General features: G+C 51.8%; 1 protein-coding gene across 1 annotated transcript; it reads left to right on the plus strand.

The window, feature by feature from the left end:
- Window positions 1–1,098: 1,098 nt before the first annotated feature.
- On the plus strand, window positions 1,099–19,783 carry LOC311531400 (serine dehydratase-like). The gene is made up of 8 exons (XM_084648732.1): window positions 1,099–1,180; window positions 6,522–6,707; window positions 7,186–7,225; window positions 8,427–8,566; window positions 11,068–11,156; window positions 13,640–13,867; window positions 18,579–18,703; window positions 19,385–19,783. Exons 2-8 carry the CDS (start codon window positions 6,540–6,542, stop codon window positions 19,576–19,578), a joined length of 984 nt encoding a protein of 327 aa, XP_084504858.1. The 5' UTR covers window positions 1,099–1,180; window positions 6,522–6,539; the 3' UTR covers window positions 19,579–19,783.
- The last annotated feature ends 223 nt before the right edge of the window (window positions 19,784–20,006 follow it).

Consider the following 20,006-nt stretch of genomic DNA (forward strand, 5'->3'; position numbering starts at 1 on the left):
CCTAATTTACTTTCTCTATACCACTCATTTCTATACCTCTATCATATCCCCCCTTAGTCGCCTCTTTTCCAAGCTGAAAAGTCCCAGTCTTGTTAATCTCTCCTCATATGGAAGCCGTTCTATACCCCTAATCATTTTTTGTTTTGCCCTTTTCTGAACCTTTTCCAATTCCAATATATCTTTTCAGAGATGGGGAGACCACATCTGCACACGCTATTCAAGGTGTGGGCGTACCATGGATTTATGTAGAGGCAATATGATATTTTCTGTCTTATTTACTATCCCTTTCTTGATGATTCCCAACATTCTGTTCACTTTTTTGACTGCCGCTGCACATTGAATGCGTGTTTTCAGAGAACTATCCACAATGACTCCAAGATCTCTTTCTTGTGTGGTAAGAATTACCACAAATATACATTGTATATGTATAGTTGGGATTATGTTTTCCAATGTGCATTACTTTGCATTTATCAACATTAAATTTTATCTGCTATTTTGTTGCCCAGTCTCCCAGTTTTGTGAGATCCTTTTGTAGCTCTTCGCAGTCTGGCTGGGACTTAACTAACTTTCTTTTTCTTTTCTTCTTTTCTTTTTTTTTTTTTTGCTTCTTGATAACCAGCGTGGGGGGGATCAGAAACACAATTTGTGACATGTTGGTGAGTTTAACTTCAGTGTTAACCACCAGTTTTGGGAGAATCTGCTCTCCTTTTTTGCAGCCTGCCTTGACCTTGGCATTTTCAGTGACGGCTGCCCCAGAGTTACACACCTAATAATTAGAAAAACGTGGCCCCAAATCACTTGTGGAAATGGGACTTTGGCAGCTTAATCACTCTGGTGCTTTTGAAAATGTTACCCTGACTAAACAGTGAAACTGACAGCATGCAAAACGCCAAGTAAATAGACTGGCGAATAGAGTGTAATCTGTTGTTCTTCTCTAATCTCGTCCAGTTCTGTTTTATTCGGCGATGTTTGCAACAAGAGCCAGTGAAACATTTTCTGGGCGGAAGTGGGCTCGTCAAGATGACGCCTCATTAACTCCCTTTCCCCGCCTCCATTTCTTAAACTTTGCTCTGCTGTTTGCAGTTTGGAATCACCGGCTCCTCCCCATCTGTATGTGTGGGGAAGGGCATCGCCTTTCGGGCCTGGGGCAAGGAGGCAAGAGATCCCAGCCAGAAACAAGGTAAATATTCCAAATATGAAGCAGATGGCAGGCCTGTCACTATGCAACCCAACTGACAGGCAAAGCTGCTAAGGACATTGCTAAGAGGGCTGGGGAGAGGTGAGGTCAGGGAGCCAGTCCTGTCCTTGCATGCAGGGGGTGTGTCTGACTCTAAAGGGATTTGCTAAGGACACAGCCTTGTTCTTTCAGGGAGATAATATTTTCAGTTTAGGCTGAGATTATCTGTTTATACCTGTTAACCCTTGAATGAGTCTGATGCACTTCCCTAAGTGCATGTAGGTCGTGCATATGTGCCAGGATCACACTCCATGTCAGTAAATAATAAATGAGCGAGTGAACTCTGTTCTCTTTCTTCAGCCCTCGGGCTTGTCAAGCCTTTGACAACTGGTCAAAGGTTCTGATCTCAAGAATTCCCCATTTCTGAAGGCCACGCTGACCGCAGCCTCCCTCGATCGCTGGGTGACGTTGGTTGAACCTGTGCGGCTAGCAATGGCCATCTTTTAGCTTTCCCACGCGTGTGCTCTCTGAAGCAAACTGCCCGGGGACTATGAAGAGCAGCTCCTGAATGGATCAGGAGAAAGGATCCAACTTGGATTCAGACAGGCCCAGATCCTCACAGATATTTAGGCATTTACCTACCTTTGAGGATTAGGGCCCAAGAATCTTCCGAAGGAAAGGGCAGGGCAGACGGGTGGGGAATTGGTGCCCTGTTCTGCAGCAGTGCTGTCACCCTCAGTAATGTGTTTAATATCTCTGGTGCTGGGCTAGATAGACAGACAGATTTCTGATTCTCAAGGTGCATCAAAGGGGCTTGCTTGGGGTCCGACTCTCAGTTATAATAATGCCCCCGGTGCCCTCTTGGCAGCATAAAGGGGCAAGGAATGAAACACCCCCTTGTGCAGAGGTTCTCCTTCGTTGATGTGGAACTAGCATGAGAGCTCTGCAATGACCCTACTTCCAGCTCCTGCCATAGAGGGCATGTTCGGGACAGAAAGGGAGCATGGCTGATGTGCACTGTACTACTCTCTGCTTCCATAGGAGGCAAATCCTAAATCAGAGCAACTCTGAGGCTGCTCTAACTTACACCAGGGACTGGAAAGTGTCCTGCGGAGCCCCCTCAAAATATGTATGGTTAAAGGAACCACAAAGATGGTTACAATCTCTTTTGCCCACCTCATTCCTGTCCCCAGAGTAGGCACGGACAAACTGAGCCTCAGGTCCCCAGCATCTAACAGAGAGGCAGCTGGCTAGCTATGAACCGGATGAAAGTGAGGTGACAGGGAAAGTGCCAGGAGAAATTGCAGAGATTGTAGCAGTGCCCATGGTTGACAAGGTGCATCTATTGCTTGTCTCCGAGGTTTGGCACTTTGTTCCATCCCCGGCTGCTGCTGGATTCCCAGCTTGTGGCTGCTATATATGTTTCCTATTATCTGCACTTAGCACAGAGGTTGAGTCCTTTCCTTTGGTAGTGGGAGCTTGCCACACTTAGTCTTCCTTAGGTTTTGTTCCTTCCTGTCTCCATCATTGCCAGGGGTTCTTTGTGAGGCTGCACATCTGAACCACTTGGAAATTGCTGTTAGCACAGAACACAGTAGCTGTGATTAGCAGGGCCTGGTGGAGGAAGCCCACGACACCCACCCTCTGAGATCTGCTGAGTGATTTCTGGGGCAAGCCTAAAGTGCCGGGTCTGATCCTTAAGGCCCTAAATGTCCCAGCTGTTGGAGAGATCTCCCTGGCCGGTAGTGAGGCAGTTAGTATCAGTGGAAGTAGAACTGGCACCCGGGCACGCTCTGTGCAGGATGCACGGATCTGGAATTCACTTCCTTCCTGCATTTGCTAAGCCTGATGCTGATGATGCTCAGGAGGCACCTGATTGTCCCCCAGCAGGGAAAGGCAAATCACTGGGATGGGTGGGCTGATGAGGAGACAGAGGCAGGAAGTGCTGTCTGTCTGTCATAGAAGATTAGGGTTGGAAGAGACCTCAGGAGGTCATCTAGTCCAATCCTGGGCTGAAAGCAGGGCCAACCCCAACTAAATCATCCGAGCCAGGGCTTTGTGAAGCCTGACCTTAAAAACCTCTAAGGAAGGAGATTCCACCACCTCCCTAGGTAACGCATTCCAGTGTTTTACCACCCTCCTCGTGAAATAGTGTTTCCTAATATCTAACCTAGACCTCCCCCACTGCAACTTGAGACCATTACTCCTTGTTTTGTCATCTGCCACCACTGAGAATAGCCAAGCTCCATCTTCTTTGGAACCCCCCTTCAGGTAGTTGAAGGCTGCTATCAAATCCCCCCTCACTCTTCTCTTCTGTAGACTAAATAATTCCAGTTCCCTCAGCCTCTCCTTGTAAATCATGTGCCCCAGTCCCCTAATAATTTTTGTTGCCCTCCGCTGGACTCTCTCCAATTTGTTCACATCCTTTCTGTAGTGGGGGGCCCAAAACTGGACACAGTACTCCAGATGAGGCCTCACCAGTGCCGAATAGAGGGGAATGACCACGTCCCTCGATCTGCTGGTAATGCTCCTACTAATGCAGCCCAATATGCTGTTAGCCTTCTTGGCAACAAGGGCACACTGTTGACATATTCAGCTTCTCATCCACTGTAATCCCCAAGTCCTTTTCTGCAGAACTGCTGCTTAGCCAGTCGGTCCCCAGCCTGTAGCGGCGCATGGGATTCTTCTGTCCTAAATGCAGGACTCTGCATTTGTCCTTGTTGAACCTCATCAGATTTCTTTTGGCCCAAGCCTCCAATTTGTCTAGGTCCCTCTGTATCCTATCCCTACCCTCCAGCATATCTACCACTCCTCCCAGTTTAGTGTCATCCGCGAACGTGCTGAGGGTGCAATCCACACCATCCTTCAGATCATTAATGAAGATATTGAACAAAACCGACCCCTGGGGCACTTGTCTTGATACCAGCTGCTATGCTGGGAAAGTAGCTGGAGAGTCTCTTTTTTGTTTGTTTCAGAGTAACAGCCGTGTTAGTCTGTATTTGCAAAAAGAAAAGGAGTACTTGTGGCACCTTAGAGACTAACCAATTTATTAGAGCATAAGTTTTCGTGAGCTACAGCTCACTTCATCGGATGCTGTAGCTCACGAACGCTTATGCTCTAATAAATTGGTTAGTCTCTAAGGTGCCACAAGTACTCCTTTTTTTTGTTTTGTTTGTGAGATACCCAGAGTTTAAACTGGCATGGCTGATACATTGATATTGATTTGGAAGTCTCCATTTCTTGTTTTTTTAACTTTCGGTCCCATTTCTTGTTCATGTGCTAGACAGAGCTTTTGATCTCTGGGTAAAGGGTTCAGAGCCACATTCCAGTCACCAGTGACATGAGTTGGCTGGGTCTCTGAGCAGCATAGGAATCCCGCTCCTGAAGGTCTACAAAACAAGCAGTGGTGTTTTTCTACCTCCCACCAAACCCCCAGCCATGGATGAGCCCCTCCCTGCTGGAAATTAGGGGATGGGTCATCATCTATGGGAAGAACTTGCTTTAGGATGTGGTGGATTCTTTGAGCCTTGAAACCTTTAAATCAGACTGGATATCGTTCTGAGAGAGATGCTGTAACTCATATAGAAGTTATGGGCTTGATGCAAAAATTACTGCATGAGGTTCTCTGGCCTGTGCTGTACAGGAGGTCAGATTAGATGAGCATAGTTGTGCCTTTCTGGCCTTAACAGCTATGAATTTATTAATCTGATATTTTTCTTTTTGTTGAAAACTGAATTTGTTGAAAACCAGTTTGAAGGGAAATTTTTCAGCCAGCACTTCTCATAAATGCAACCACTGTTTCGTTTATAATTAGTATCATTTTCCCCCAGTAACTCCGAAAAGTACATAGCATGGCCAGTTTGAACAGGGAAAGGTAATATCACAGTACAGACCCATTGGTCATCTGGGCATATAACAACATTAAATAAAAAGGAAAATTTAAGAAAAATACAAGGAAAGAACACAGGCCTGATCCTCTGCTGGTGTAAATCAGCGTAGTACAATGGAAGTCAATGGATCTCTCCTGATTTATATTAGCCAAATGTCTGGTCCAATGTGAGTAAAGAAAGCCAAGAAATAACGTATTCACTATTGATGTCAGCACAGTTATCCAGAGTAACTGCAATAAATAATTATTAAATGTTCTTTTCCCCCCCAAAATAGAAGAATTTTATTTTACATTTTATATTGTAATAAGCAGACTAGTGTCCAGGTGTCACCACTGTCTTCTACTGCATGATATCAAAATTGCTAACGGTGTGTCATATGTCCGATACTGCTTTTCCTAAAGGAGAGTCTCCTTGAATTTTAGCTCAAATGGGAGGAGGTTCTGCTTCTGGAGCAAGAATACCTGGGTTCTGTTAATTACTAGGCAAATGGCAGAGCATTTCTCAAGCAGTTTGTTCGTGACACATCCGGTTTTGTGGCGCTGTCATTTTTTTTTTTTTAAACAAGAATTTAGATGCAAAAGCCAGGCAAATCACTGAAGGCCATGCTGTTACAATGATAGCAATTTGACTCAAATACAGAGGCCCTTTTTCACTCAAAATAGCTCACTCTTGGCATTTTTGCACAAAAAATAGGGGGGGGGGGGTTCAATTTGGCGATGAACTGCACAAATGTTCCAATTTCAAGGCATTCAGATGTCCTTGAAAATAGCTTGCAAGGCATATCCTTCCCTTGGAGCCAGATCCTGCAACTTTAATCCATGCAAAGAGACCCTCTCCTAGGTCTTGACTTTTATTTTTCCCCGGCGGTGCTCCACCCCCACTCCACCCCGAGATCCTTCCCCCACAGCACCGCTTCCTCCAAGGCCCTGCCCTTGCTCCACCTCTTCCCGCCCCCACTCTGCCCCCACCCCTGAGTCCCCTGCCCACTGCCTCCACCCTCCCGCAAGCACCTCCTGCCAGCTGCCGCAGAGCTGATTGGCGGCCCTGCCGAACAGCTGGGGCTGGTGGGTGCTGAGCACACACTATTTTTTTTTCCATGGGTGCTTGTGCCCCGGAGCCCCCACAGAGTCAGCGCCTATGGACACTCTGAAGAATGGAACAACACCTCTGTGCAAGGACAAAGCCCTTGTTTTGTGGTACTGGTCATTTTGCACCTACCTACTTGGTTCCCTGGGCAGAGAGAGCAGATTTTGGCTTCTTAGATTTTCCCTGCACCCTTATCCATGTGTGGCATGAAAGGCTGGATTCCTTCACTTACTCCAGTGCAAATCCAGGTTCGTTCCAATAACTGCCAATCAGTGGAAATGCTCCAGGTTTAACTGAGAGTAGGATTTGGCCTCTGGTATCTTTTGCCTTATCTCATTGCCTTGGGACGTGCCTTGTCTGTACTTTAGGTGTTTCCTTTGACACCAATGGCAGCTCAGTTGGACAGAGATGGGAGAGGGTTCCACATCCTCACTCCTGTGCTGGAAAGCACGGCCCTGTCAAAGGCTGCAGGCACTAGGGTCTACATGAAGCTGGAGAATGTCCAACCTACCGGCTCGTTCAAGATTCGGGGGATTAGCTACTTCTGTCAGGAGGTGAGCCCAGCATTGGGACGTTAGCCCTTGCTCTTCTGATGTTTTGAGGCACTTGGTGACTGACACAGTGTGCCATGAGTATGCCCAGAAGAAGGATGTGTGCATTTCTGTGTGTGGGTAGGGTGGTGCAAAATGCATTGGTGTGGGCGTAGTGGTGCAGAATGCATTGGTGTGGGTATGTGTTGCAAAATGCACTTGTATGTGCTTGCAAAATGGTGTGGAAACATTAGTGTATATGTGTGTGCAGTATGGGTGCAATATACATTGGTGTGTGTACATGGTGGTGCAAATAACGTGTGCATATGGCACAGAATGCATTCGAGTGTGGGTGTCGTCCAAATTGTACAACTGCCGTTGCAGTATTATAGCTGTAATTTTATCACTAATTTTACCTCCAAACGGTCTTGGCTGATGTACAGGACCAGCCCTGAGAAGTGAGTTAAGTGAATTCCAAGCTCTACTTTCTCTTTGGTTTCAGGCTGCCAAGAAGGGCTGCAAACATTTTGTTTGTTCAACAGGTAAATTTACTTCAAACTATTCTTCTCCCTTGGGCTACTTAGCAAGAAAGGGCCATTCTGCTCCATCACCTGATCCTTGGAAAGGTGACCCAGGCGTTCCCTGGGATGCCGATGCAGATGTCTTTAAAGCATAGGGGAAGTGGGACATCAGCTCTCGCCCTGCCAAGGCCCAGGTGAGGGCATCTGGCCTTTCAAATCCAGGCCAGAGAAGACACATTTGGGACTCAGCCAGGAACCCAAGGAGAGGGGAGCAGTGTGAAATGATGCAGTGGATCATTTCTGGGCATAATGTTTGTGTCTTGAGGCAGTCTCATGACTCAATGTTTCTAGCCTCAGCAGTAAACAGAGAGCAGCAGGTCTGGAGGTACAGAGGGAAGGAGAAACGGCTAGTCATCTGAAGGGTGGAAAGCCAGACATTCACCCTCTCAGCTGCACTAGCCACCATGCTCCCTGCACTCGAGTTCACTCTGACTGCAGGATATATTGGGGGTGCATGGGGGCTTGGCCTGTATCGGTGGGTCCATATTACACTGCACCTGGCATGATCTTGCTCATTCCAAAGTCCAGTGGATAGGGAGTCTGTAAATCCAAGTGTGGAAATAGCCCCAAAGAGGCTGCGGGTTATTCTATGCTGTGTGTTGGCGAACAGGTCTTACAATCCTACTCTCCCTTTGACTTCCGGCCTGGTCTCTGCCAGGGAGAGCAGTAACCTGCTACTGAAGGGGGCTGGGGCTTAGAGCCCACTCCAGGTTGACACATCAAGGCTCTTTTATCTGAATTGCTTGGTCCAGATTCTGTCGCAGGTTGGAGCCATTGAGGCTGGTGCCACTCACTGCACATTTCTGTATCCGCCTGGGTGCCTGTCTCCACACGCCCGCTTCCAGCTCTGCCCCGGAAGCCAGTAGGGGCAGTGATTGATGCTGTGATCTTTGTGACAAGGGAGCAGTGTGGGCTAGCATGCTGTGATTTAGGGTCCCCTCCATGGTGGGGGGGCTTCACCCAAGCCCCAGATCCAAATAGCCCTCATCTGCAGTGTGTTCCGAATCCATGCGAGGACCCAGATGTGGAGACCTGGGTCTGTTTCTGATTCATTGGGTGGGGCCCGAATCCAGAGCCTGCTGGATCATTGTTCCATTGCCACGCTGGGGAGTCCCCAAGCCCCCACTGTTGTTCACCGATTCCTGTCTCCTTGTCCCTACAGGGGGGAATGCTGGCTTCGCCACGGCCTATGCTGCCAAGAAGCTGGGGATCCCTGCTACCATCATAGTGCCAACGAACACCCCTCAGGCCACAGTGCAGAAGTTGGAAGAGCAGGGGACGGAGGTGGAGGTCTTTGGGAAGGTACCCGTTGTCACGGATCCACAGGGTCTGTTCTGTGCCCCAGCCTGTAACCAGTCCCGTGGGAGTGACCCCTTTAGCAGGCCAGACCCCAAGGACCTAGGGCAGGTCCATGGAGTCCATGACACCAAAACTGGGCCTTCGGGCACCAGCAATCTCTGTCTCTCTCCGTGGCTCCCTGCAGCTGAGCCAGACTCTGGCTGGAGGCTTGTATCAGGCCCCTTTGGGGCGCCATGCTCCCAGGGAGTATTTGCAGCAACAGCAGGCAGCCTTTCCCAGAAACGGTAACAATTTCTTAGTCACCTGGCCTCCAGAATCCGAAAGTCCTTCGGTTAGCATGGAGAGGCAAAGCTTCAGGAACCATCTTGGCTCTCTCTGTCCCTTTGTCTGTCAGTGCCAGGTGAGAACTCCTGCGTGTCTGTGGGCTCAGCTCTTACCCCAGACACCTTTCAGTCCATTGTCCTCAGCCTGCAGGTCCAGGCTGAGTTCCTATGTTCTGCCTGCTGGACCTTGCCGTCGCTACCTGGCAGTGGTTCAGACATTGGGGTTCCCGTTGGCTTCCCAGATCCTCCATTGATTTGCGTTGATTCTAGCTAGTTCTCAGCGACCAGGTCGCATCACTCCAGAGAGCCACGTGACGCTAACCCCTTGTGTCTCCCGGTCTGCCCACCAGCAGCGTTTGAACCCCTCTGCGCTCACTGGCTCGCAATCCCAAAGTGACAGGGAGAGTCATATGGATACGTAGCGGGGCGCTCACCCGCTTCTGCCCTGAAGCCCTGGGAGAGGGCTGAGGCTGCGAGAGGGCTGCTGCTAGGGAAAGCAACCAGCCTCGGCTGATTGGGGAAACAGCCACAGCTGCAGCCACACCCTAATCAGGGCCCAGCTGGCCTTTATAAGACGGCAGCGGGCCAGGAGGATACAGTCTCTCTCTGGATGTTGAGAGGGAGGGGTCTGACTGCTGGGAGCTGAGCAGGATACCTAAAGTGGAGCAGGGCTGGGGAAAGGCCAGAGGAGCTGGGGAGCTCTGGCCTGAGAAACCCCCAGGCTGCAGGCCTTGATGAAGCCCTAGGAAAAGAGTACTGGGGTTGCAGAGGGTAGCTCAAGGGTAGGCAGAAGAAGCAGGTCCAGACCCTCCTTGCTGATGATGAGTGGCAATTATACTGCAGTCCACTGCAGGGAGTGGAGGCTAGATGGTGCCTGGCAGTAGCCAAAGACTGAGGTGAGGTGGGGATAGAGGGTGTGGGTTCCCTGGGGGGAGACCCAGATCTCTGGGGGTACTGCCAGGGGGCAGCACCCTGGTGTGAAAGGGGCACTGGGGCCTGGGAGGGACTCAGGGAGGCCCAGCAGCAGCAAGTGGGACACTGGCCTGCAGAGGGTGCTCTGGAGGCTGGAAACACTAATTACCTGGATGACCAGCAGGAGGTGTTGCAAGGGTGAGTCCTGCCCCACTACAGGATAGTTCATAAAAACAGTACAGAAAATTCCCACATTGATCACTTCTGTGCCCTGGGAATGGGGGAAAACAGCACCTGGCAAACCCCTGCAGAATGGCAGTGGGTAGTAAAACTGCTAGAGGCCAGCAATGTGCACCAGTGGGGTTCTGGGATAGCTCTGTCTGGATCAGAACCTCCCCAAGGGTTCATCTCCAGCTCCTTGTTTTTACTCTGCCTGGTGTTTCACTTGCCGTACATTACCAATGGGTGGCTAGTAAAAATGTGTAGCCTGGTGAATTCTACTGATCTGAATGGCCTGGGGGAGATCTGACACCCTTGGATAACAGGGGACATTCGGACCAACAGAAGTGCATGCCTGGCAACTCTCTCCTGCGGTTGCTTCCCCTCTCCCAGCTTCCCCTTCCAACCTGCAGCTCTGCTGCCTTAATGCTCATTACTCACCAGGGCTGGGTTGTGGGGAGGACACAGGCTGTTAGAAGAATTGAAATTCAGATAAACAGGCGTTACCTGTGTACTGAGGTGACAAAAGGAGCTGAATTCCAGCCTCATTCACCCTCTGGCACACAACCCCGTGCAGGTCATTGGGGAACAGGGCTGAATGCAAGATTTGGCCGGGTGTGTCATTTCTTGTCCCTGCAAGGTCCAATGCACACAAACATGCTCACAGAGCTGGAGGCCTCATTCTCCTCGCACACACAGACACAAACACACACCAGAACAAACATACAGATGCACACACTAAAAATCACTGGGCCTGATTCTCTTCTTCCCCCAGTTTTCCATCAGTGTAACTCCATTGCACTGGATGGGCTCCTGTCTCACCCTGACAGGAGAGGGTAACCAGGACCTGGTGCGTAGCCTCCCCTGACCAGCCAGGCCCCATTGGGCTTGGCACTGCACATACATATAAAGGCAAGATGGTCTGTCCCACAGAGCATGCAGTCTAAGTGGTGGGCAGCCCATTCCTGGGCAGCCAGGGTAGCGAGGGCTGGCTGAAGCTGGCAGTGGCAGGCAGGTCACGTATCCTTCCCTGCATCATTTTGTCGGTAGGTCTGGGATGATGCCTACGTAAAAGCCCTGGCGTTAGCGGAGACTGAAGGCTGGGTCAATGTCCATCCCTTCGACCATCCTTTGATCTGGTGAGAGATTAGAGCTTTGGCCCTTATACCGTTTTGTCTCTTCAGGCCTGGGGCCTCACCACACCCGCCCCTGCCCCTGCTCCCTGAGGCCCATGCCTGGGGCCTTGCTGGGACCCCCCCCCCAGGGGCCCGCACCTGGGGCCTTGCCACCCCTCCATCCCCAATTTCTGTGTCTCCCTCTTTCTTCCTTTTACAAAGCCAATGCCCTGCTCATAGCTGGGGCTGCTGTTTGTGTAATCAGGCTGCAGAGGGTTTGCCCTGTGCTGCTTTGGGGGATGTGTGTGTCCCCTCTCCCACTGCACGGTTTCTCAGTCAGCTTCCAGGGGGTTATTGCCGATCGGCCCCCGTTTGACTGACCTCAGGCTCCGGCAGGATCCATGTGATGAGATGAGCAAGGAGCCAGGCAGGGTGCAGAAGAGATGGCACTGGGGGGAGAGAACTGCACAAGGTTGCTGGGTTCTCCAGGTTCCAGCTGCTCCCAGTGGACTCTGTGCAGTGGGAGTGTGGGTGGGTCAAGCTCTTTTGTCCTCCCTTTGGACTGAGCTGGCAAGCGTATGGTCGCAGCCCAGCTCCAGAGCACGGAGCTGCTCATCAGACCAGATCTCTGCTCTCTGGGGCCGCTGTCGGGCCAGGCAGGGCTGGATTAACCTTTTATGGGCCCAATGCCCAAGATATTTGTGTGCCCCTATAGAAGCAATGGAGCCTGGCGTCGGGGGGTTGATCCCTGGAGCGAGGGGCTGGCCAGGGGCAACGGCATAGCACGGGTGGCCCCTCTCCGCCCAGCCCAGTGCGAGGGCACTATTTACAAACCAGCAGTTGCCAGACACACAACGGTCCGCCCGGCCCTGTGCTGTCAGCATGCCCCATGCCATGCCACACAACCCCCAACACCAGAACCCCCCACCCCGATGCCCTGTGGCCAGAGCTCCCCGGACCTGGTGTGCCCAGCACCCCCACCAGATCCTGCCACAAATGCACAGTGCCCTGCACAACACCACCCCTGCTCGCAGCCCCCACAGAACCCTCACTCCCTAGTGCCCCAACACACACATTTTCCCCACCCCCTCACAGCCCAGCACCCCACACAGAACCCCCACTCCCTCACAGCCCAGCACCCCACACAGAACCCCCACTCCCTAGTGCCCCAACACACACATTTTCCCCACCCCCTCACAGCCCAGCACCCCACACAGAACCCCCACTCCCTCACAGCCCAGCACCCCACACAGAACCCCCACTCCCTAGTGCCCCAACACACAGATCTTTCCCACTCCCTCACAGCCCAGCACCCCTCTCCCCAGGCCCTCCAGAGACCCACTCCCCCAAGGTCTGCTGCCCGGTTACACTCTGGGAGGCAACTGTATCTGCTGGGCTGAGCTGGTTCCAGGGTGGGGAATCGCCCCGGCCCCTCGGGAGTGATGCGATCAGCCAGGCCAGCGCCTGCCCCGGCCGGGCTCCATCAGGACCCACTTGCCTTAAGGGGCCCAGGCAACCCCCCCACCCCACCCCACTGTTCCCCTTCCCAAACTGACTGAGGCTGGCCAGGCTTCTGCACCAGTCCCAGGTGGCTCAGCTCCGGGGAGACAGGTGGGGCCCCACAGGTGGTGGGAAGCAGAGACTGCCCGGAGCCGGAGGTGCCCTGGGGTCCAGTCAGGGGGCAGAGAGAAGCCGGAGGGGAGGCCAGGAGATGGAGAGGAGCCCTCGGCCGACTGGCAGGCAGACAGAGAGGAGCAAGTGGTGGGTGGTGGGGGGAGCCAGCGGGCAGGTGGGGTCTCAGAGGACAGTGCAAGCAGAGCAGGACAGGGCCCCTTCTGAGCGTGGGCCCGGTTCCATGGTGCCACTTGTGCCATTGTAAACCTGGCACTGGGGCCAGGAGGCTAGTCTTTGAATGCCACCAGCTGGGGGTTTCCACGGGGAATTTGCTGGGCCTGGCTTGCCTGCCTGGTGTCCAGCTGCCGGTGCCGGTCGTTCCAGTGTCTCTCTGCGCCTGAGCAGTGGGAGAACGTGACCTGGCCGTCTGTGCAGCGGGTGTTCCACGCATGGCTGGCACGGCAGAGCGGAGGCGGGCAGCGCTGTAGTGATGTCAGACTTGATAGGCAGGGTGTGGCTAAGCCCGGAAATCCTGCAACTGCTCTGATGGGGAGCCTCAGGAGAAGAGACATTTGGGGAGCCCCTCATCCCCTCCACCCCCAGGTTGTGCCTGTGCATCTATCCATCCCTCCTCTCATGGTCCCAAGCCGCCTCCTCACTTCTCTGCTACCTCCAAGATTCTTGCCACCGCATGGCCCACCTGGCAGCCTGTGTCCTGACCAGCCTCCCTCTGGAACTGCAGCTAGGTCTGCCTGGGACTAGAGGGCTGGGACTAAAGCTGCCCAGCCATGTGCCCATTGTCAGACCCTGGCACGGCAGGGATGTGTCATACTGAAGTGCCCGTTGATTAGTTTCTCACAGCCGGTTTGCTGTCCCCACTCTCATTCCCACAGGCAAGGCCATGCCAGCATGGTTAGGGAGCTGAAGGATTTGCTCGGCCACAAGCCAGGAGCCATCATCCTGGCGGTGGGCGGTGGAGGGCTGCTGGCTGGAGTGGTGGCCGGCCTGCAGGACGTGGGCTGGCAGGATGTACCCATCATTGCTGTGGAAACCAAAGGAGCTGATAGCTTCAATGCAGCGCTCAGGGCTGGGAGATTGGTCACCCTGCCGGAGATAACCAGGTGAGGGTGAGTGTGGCAGAGACATGGGGGAATTGATTGCAAAGGGGGCTCTGCAGGGGGGGGAGGGAGGGTTTTCAGGGGGTGCGGGTAAGGGAGGGGCTCAGGGGGTGTGTGGGCGGGGGGGATCTGTAAGGGGTGTGGGTAGGGTAGGGGAGGGGCTCAGAGGGGGTGCGGGCAGGGGAGTGGGGATCTGAGGATATTATTATTATTTAATTGCCTTGCAACGGCATGTCGAGGCCTTGGCCAGGTGGAGCCCCGTTGCGCTAGGTGCTGTACAAACTCATTACAATGACAGGGAAGGGAAATGGCAGGCGCATGCGACGTACAAGTGGGTGGGTGGGGAAGGGAGGAAGTGGGACCAATAATAGTCGAGCTAGTGCTTTAGAAGAGGCGCGGCCCTAACCCAATGTGGTGGAGGAGGGGCTGTCACCCCGTTCCGCCCCTCCCTGCCCACACCTCTTGGCCCATGCCCCTCACTCACTCTCCTGTGGGGAGTTTCCAGCTGGTATCAGCTGCTGGACTGACCACTCTGGAGGCTGGAATCCTCTGCTTGGCTTTCAAATAGGAAATTCAAGGCCAGGCTTCCCTTCCCCACCTCCGACTGATGCAGCACACCCTTGCTTTGGAGGAACCCGCTCTAGGGGTGCGAACTTTTGCTGAATCACAGGCCTGGTTTTGTTGGGAACCTGCCTGGTTCCCTGCCAGCTTGCCTGGCTGGGTGCTGCGGTGCCCTGCCACGCAGGCTGCCCTGGGGCTGGAGAGACCCTGGGATTCCAGGATCTGCAGCTCTGGGGCAGCCCTGCCATGCTAGGCTACCCTAGTCCCACCCTCCCTCTGTGAATGATCTTCCCACCCTGAACTCCCTTGATTTATGAATGCCAGCAGCCGGCCAGGGACCTGTGCCCCCTGTCTGGCAGTTCAAGCCGGAAAAAGCTAGAAATCAGGACGGATCCTATCTCTGTCCAGGGCCCAACTTAAGAAGTGAGGGCGGTCCTGCTTTCAGACAGCAGTGACCTCCTCATTGTCTGGGCCTGGCGTGGCCTCTCAGGTACTGAGCTGGCCAGAAACCCGCTAAGATGATTTGGAAGCAGGGTGTTTTCCCAGGGATCTGGGGAGCTAATACCGTGTCCTCAGCTGAAATGAGCAAAGGAGATACCGAAACACAGGAACCCTCCGTAGCTTCGCTGGAGGCTGTTTCCTGAACTCCTGTAAGACTTTCTCTGCCATGAATTTTGTCCATGAGGATCTGATCGAGCTGACTAGTCAGACAGTCTTCCCTCTTAGGGCTGGGGTTTCCAGAGCAGGGTAAGCCTGTTAGGAGAGGAAGGATGGGCCAGTGGTTTGGGTGTAGCCTCAGGCTGGGGAGACAGAGGGTCTGTTCCCTCCTTTGCTGCAGACTTTGTGTGACCACGAGCAAGTCTCTTATCCTCTGTGTGCCTCAGTTCCCCACCTGGACAATGGGGAGAAGTTTCAGAGTAACAGCCATGTTAGTCTGTATTCGCAAAAAGAAAAGGAGTACTTGTGGCACCTTAGAGACTAACCAATTTATTTGAGCATAAGCTTTCGTGAGCTACAGCTCACTTCATCGGATGCATACTGTGGAAAGTACAGAAGATCTTTTTATACACACAAACCATGAAAAACATGTTTACCACTACAAAAGGTTTTCTCTCCCCCCCCCGCCCCCGCCCAAACCCACTCTCCTGTTGGTAATAGCTTATCTAAAGTGATCACTCTCCTTACAATGTGTATGATAATCAAGGTGGGCCATTTCCAGCACAAATCCAGGGTTTAACAAGAACGTCTGGGGAGAGGAAAAAACAAGGGGAAATAGGTTACCTTGCATAATGACTTAGCCACTCCCAGTTTCTATTCAAGCCTAAGTTAATTGTACCCAGTTTGCAAATGAATTCCAATTCAACAGTCTGGAGTCTGGTTTTGAAGTTTTTCTGTTGTAATATTGCAACTTTCATGTCTGTAATCGCGTGACCAGAGAGATTGAAGTGTTCTCCAACTGGTTTATGAATGTTATAATTCTTGACATCTGATTTGTGTCCATTTATTCTTTTACCTAGAGACTGCCCAGTTTGACCAATGTACATGGCAGAGAGGCATTGCTGGCACATGATGGCATATATCACATTGGTAGATGTGCAGGTGAACGAGCCTCTGATAGTGTGGCTGATGTGATTAGGCCCTGTGATGGTGTCCCCTGAATAGATATGTGGGCACAGTTGGCAACGGGCTTTGTTGCAAGGATAAGTTCCTGGGTTAGTGGTTCTGTTGTGTGGTATGTGGTTGTTGGTGAGTATTTGCTTCAGGTTGCGGGGCTGTCTGTAGGCAAGGACTGGCCTGTCTCCCAAGATTTGTGAGAGTGTTGGGTCATCCTTCAGGATAGGTTGTAGATCCTTAATAATGCGTTGGAGGGGTTTTAGTGGGGGGCTGAAGGTGACAGCTAGTGGCGTTCTGTTATTTTCTTTGTTGGGCCTGTCCTGTAGTAGGTGACTTCTGGGAACGCTTCTGGCTCTATCAATCTGTTTCTTTACTTCCGCAGGTGGGTATTGTAGTTGTAAGAATGCTTGATAGAGATCTTGTAGGTGTCTGCCTCTGTCTGAGGGGTTGGAGCAAATGTGGTTGTATCGCAGAGCTTGGCTGTAGACGATAGATCGTGTGGTGTGGTCAGGGTGAAAGCTGGAGGCATGTAGGTAGGAATAGCGGTCAGTAGGTTTCCGGTATAGGGTGGTGGTTATGTGACCATCGTTTATTAGTACTGTAGTGTCCAGGAAGTGGATCTCTTGTGTGGACTGGACCAGGCTGAGGTTGATGGTGGGATGGAAATTGTTGAAATCATGGTGGAATTCCTCAAGGGCTTCTTTTCTATTGGTCCAGATGATGAAGATGTCATCAGTGTACCGCAAGTAGAGTAGGGGCGTTAGGGGACGAGAGCTGAGGAAGCGTTGTTCTAAGTCAGCCATAAAAATGTTGGCATACTGTGGGGCCATGCGGGTACCCATAGCAGTGCCGCTGATTTGAAGGTATACATTGTCCCCAAATGTAAAATAGTTATGGGTAAGGACAAAGTCACAAAGTTCAGCCACCAGGTTAGCCGTGACTCTATCGGGGATAGTGTTCTTGACGGCTTGTAGTCCATCTTTGTGTGGAATGTTGGTGTAGAGGGCTTCTACATCCATAGTGGCCAGGATGGTGTTATCAGGAAGATCACCGATGGATTGTAGTTTCCTCAGGAAGTCAGTGGTGTCTCAAAGGTAGCTGGGAGTGCTGGTAGCGTAGGGCCTGAGGAGGGAGTCTACATAGCCAGACAATCCTGCTGTCAGGGTGCCAATGCCTGAGATGATGGGGCGTGCAGGATTTCCAGGTTTATGGATCTTGGGTAGCAGATAGAATATCCCTGCTCGGGGTTCTAGTGGTGTGTCTGTGCAGATTTGATCTTGTGCTTTTTCAGGGAGTTTCTTGAGCAAATGCTGTAGTTTCTTTTGGTAACTCTCAGTGGGATCAGAGGGTAATGGCTTGTAGAAAGTGGTGTTGGAGAGCTGCCGAGCAGCCTCTTGTTCATATTCTGACCTATTCATGATGACAACAGCACCTCCTTTGTCACCCTTTTTGATTATGATGTCAGAGTTGTTTCTGAGGCTGTAGATGGCATTGCGTTCTGCACGGCTGAGGTGGTGGGGCAAGTGATGCTGCTTTTCCACAATTTCAGCCCGTGCACGTCGGCGGAAGCACTCTATGTAGAAGTCCAGTTTGCTGTCTCGACCTTCAGGAGGAGTCCACCTAGAATCCTTCTTTTTGTAGTGTTGGTAGGGAGGTGTCCGTGGATTAGTATGTTGTTCAGAGGTGGGGAGAAGAGTATTGCCCAGGGCTGGTGTAAAGACAGATCCATTGAAGCTCATGAGGTGCTTGGACACTACAGTAGAGGGACTGTGGAAATATCTTTGAAAGCTAGGAGCCCAACTCTGTAGGCTTCTTTGGGAATCCCAGCCTTGGACTTCAAAGGCCACCTGTGACCATCCCTTTGCTCTGGATGAAATGATCGGACAATGCTCTAGTTTGCTGCAGTCAGGGCGATACAATCAGGTCCTGTCTAGGGTGCAAGCTCTGCAAGCTCTTTTAACACGCTCTGGAGAACACCATATTGAAAGGCTTTTATAGGTGGGACATAGATTGGGCTGCTGCTCATGCTCTGGGTCTGCAGCAGCATAGCAATCATTGCAGAGTTCCAGCACCTTCCACCTCTAGGGGCACTGGAGTTGAATCCAGCCTGAGTCACTAATGACTGCAAATTCTTACTGTGTCTGTTGACCCTTTGGTGGCTCTTGTGTGCAATGAGTTGGCAGGCCTCAGTCCAGGGCTCCACATCACCAAAACCCAGCAACACTGTTGGCCACCTTGGGGGCAATCCCAGCAGAGAGGCAAAAGACTGGATGGGCCATGGAGACCAAACTCCCACCTTGTAACCTTGTGATGGTTTCCTCCTACTCAAGGCTGAGGCTCATTGGTGGGGCTCACAGCTGTCCCGTGCTGTCTGGTCAATGTTGTTCCACAACGGCTGCCAGCCTAGAACCCTGCACCACCACAAAGTCCTAGCTGCAGAGATCAAGAGGTGAATTTCTCCCCACCCTCTGGCCTGGGGTGGATTTCCCAGCTCAGAGTGCTAATGGGGGCTCGCTCTCTTTTGCTCTCCATTTCCCAGCGTGGCCAAATGCTTAGGAGCCAAGACGGTGTCTGCCCGGGCACTGGAATGTGCCAGCGAATGCCAGGTCATCTCACAGCTGGTGGACGATGTGGAAGCAGTCCAAGCTGTGGAGCTGTTCCTGGGTAAGTCCTGCAGACGCTGGGTGCTGATGCTTCTCTGTGGCTGACTACAGTGAGCCAACAGCACCACCCAACGCCTATCAGAGGTGCTTCATGCTCCAACTTCTTTCTTTTTGATAAGGAAATTGTTGACCCTTGGTTTCTACCAGTTCTCTGCGAAATAGGAACTAAGGTTTAGTTAGCATTTTTCTGTCAAACAGGGACTGGGGAAATCGGCTCTAGGGATCAGAGGTACTGACAGACCCATCTGTGTTACAGTTATAGCCGTGCCATGCAATTACAGCCCCGCTGTGTTCCAAATGTATCCTAATAATGTATATTTGGTTTCACCCGAGAAGAGGGGTCCAAACTACAGCCAATAAAGGACTTGTGCCATAGGCCTGAAGAAATTAGGTGTTCCTCAACTGGCTTGGAGCACAATTTAATGGGAGGGAATTTGAACATTAGTGGACAGGTCAAGCGGGTCACGTATGCAGTATACCAGCTTAGGCTGAAAGCACAAGGGCTAGTCTCCAATTAGTGCCTAAAGTCATTCCTCCCTCTAGTGGCTTCCCCCTGTGAGGGTAACAGCCTACTGCCAGTGCATAGCGGAGTTCCTCCTTTAGCTCATGTGATGGAAGTTTCTGCTTTTGAGCATGAAGGATCTTTCTTTCTTTCTTTCTCCTTTGTGCCGGCATTGCCCAGATGATGAGCGGCTGCTGGTCCAGCCCGCCTGCGGAGCCCCTCTGGCCTTACTCTACACGGGTCGGGTTCAACAGCTGCAGCGGGAAGGGCTCTTGAGCCCGGACCTGGACTCCATTGTCGTCATCGTGTGCGGAGGAAGCAGCATCCAAATGGCTGGGCTCCAGGCCCTGAAAACCCAGCTGGGCATGAAATGACTGCAGATGCCGACCCCAAGATGGCGTATGGGGCAGGGGTGCATGGGATCCTATGGAGACACTAATAATTCATATCACTGGGTTTTTGTTAGTGGCATCTAATGGAATTCAAACCAGTTTATAGAATAAATATCAAAAAGAAAAGGAGGACTTGTGGCACCTTAGAGACTAACCAATTTATTTGAGCATGAGCTTTCGTGAGCTACAGCTCACTTCATCGGATGCATGCCGTGGAAACTGCAGCAGACTTTATTTATACACAGAGAATATGAAAAAATACCTCCTCCCACCCCACTGTCCTGCTGGTAATAGCTTATCTAAAGTGATCATCAGGTGGGCCATTTCCAGCACAAATCCAGGTTTTCTCACCCTCCACCCCCCACACAAATTCACTCTCCTGCTGGTGATAGCCCATCCAAAGTAACAAC

The sequence above is a fragment of the Lepidochelys olivacea genome (genome assembly GCF_965140295.1).
Source record: "Lepidochelys olivacea isolate rLepOli2 genome assembly, chromosome: 15".
NCBI classification, from domain to species: Eukaryota; Metazoa; Chordata; order Testudines; family Cheloniidae; genus Lepidochelys; species Lepidochelys olivacea.

Coding starts and splice junctions, on each gene's coding strand:
- LOC311531400 (XM_084648732.1), top strand. CDS start 6,540: ATGGCAGCTCAGTTGGACAGAGATGGGAGAGGGTTCCACATCCTCACT. Junction 6,708..7,185: donor TTAGCTACTTCTGTCAGGAG/GTGAGCCCAGCA, acceptor CTTTGGTTTCAG/GCTGCCAAGAAGGGCTGCAA. Junction 7,226..8,426: donor ACATTTTGTTTGTTCAACAG/GTAAATTTACTT, acceptor TTGTCCCTACAG/GGGGGAATGCTGGCTTCGCC.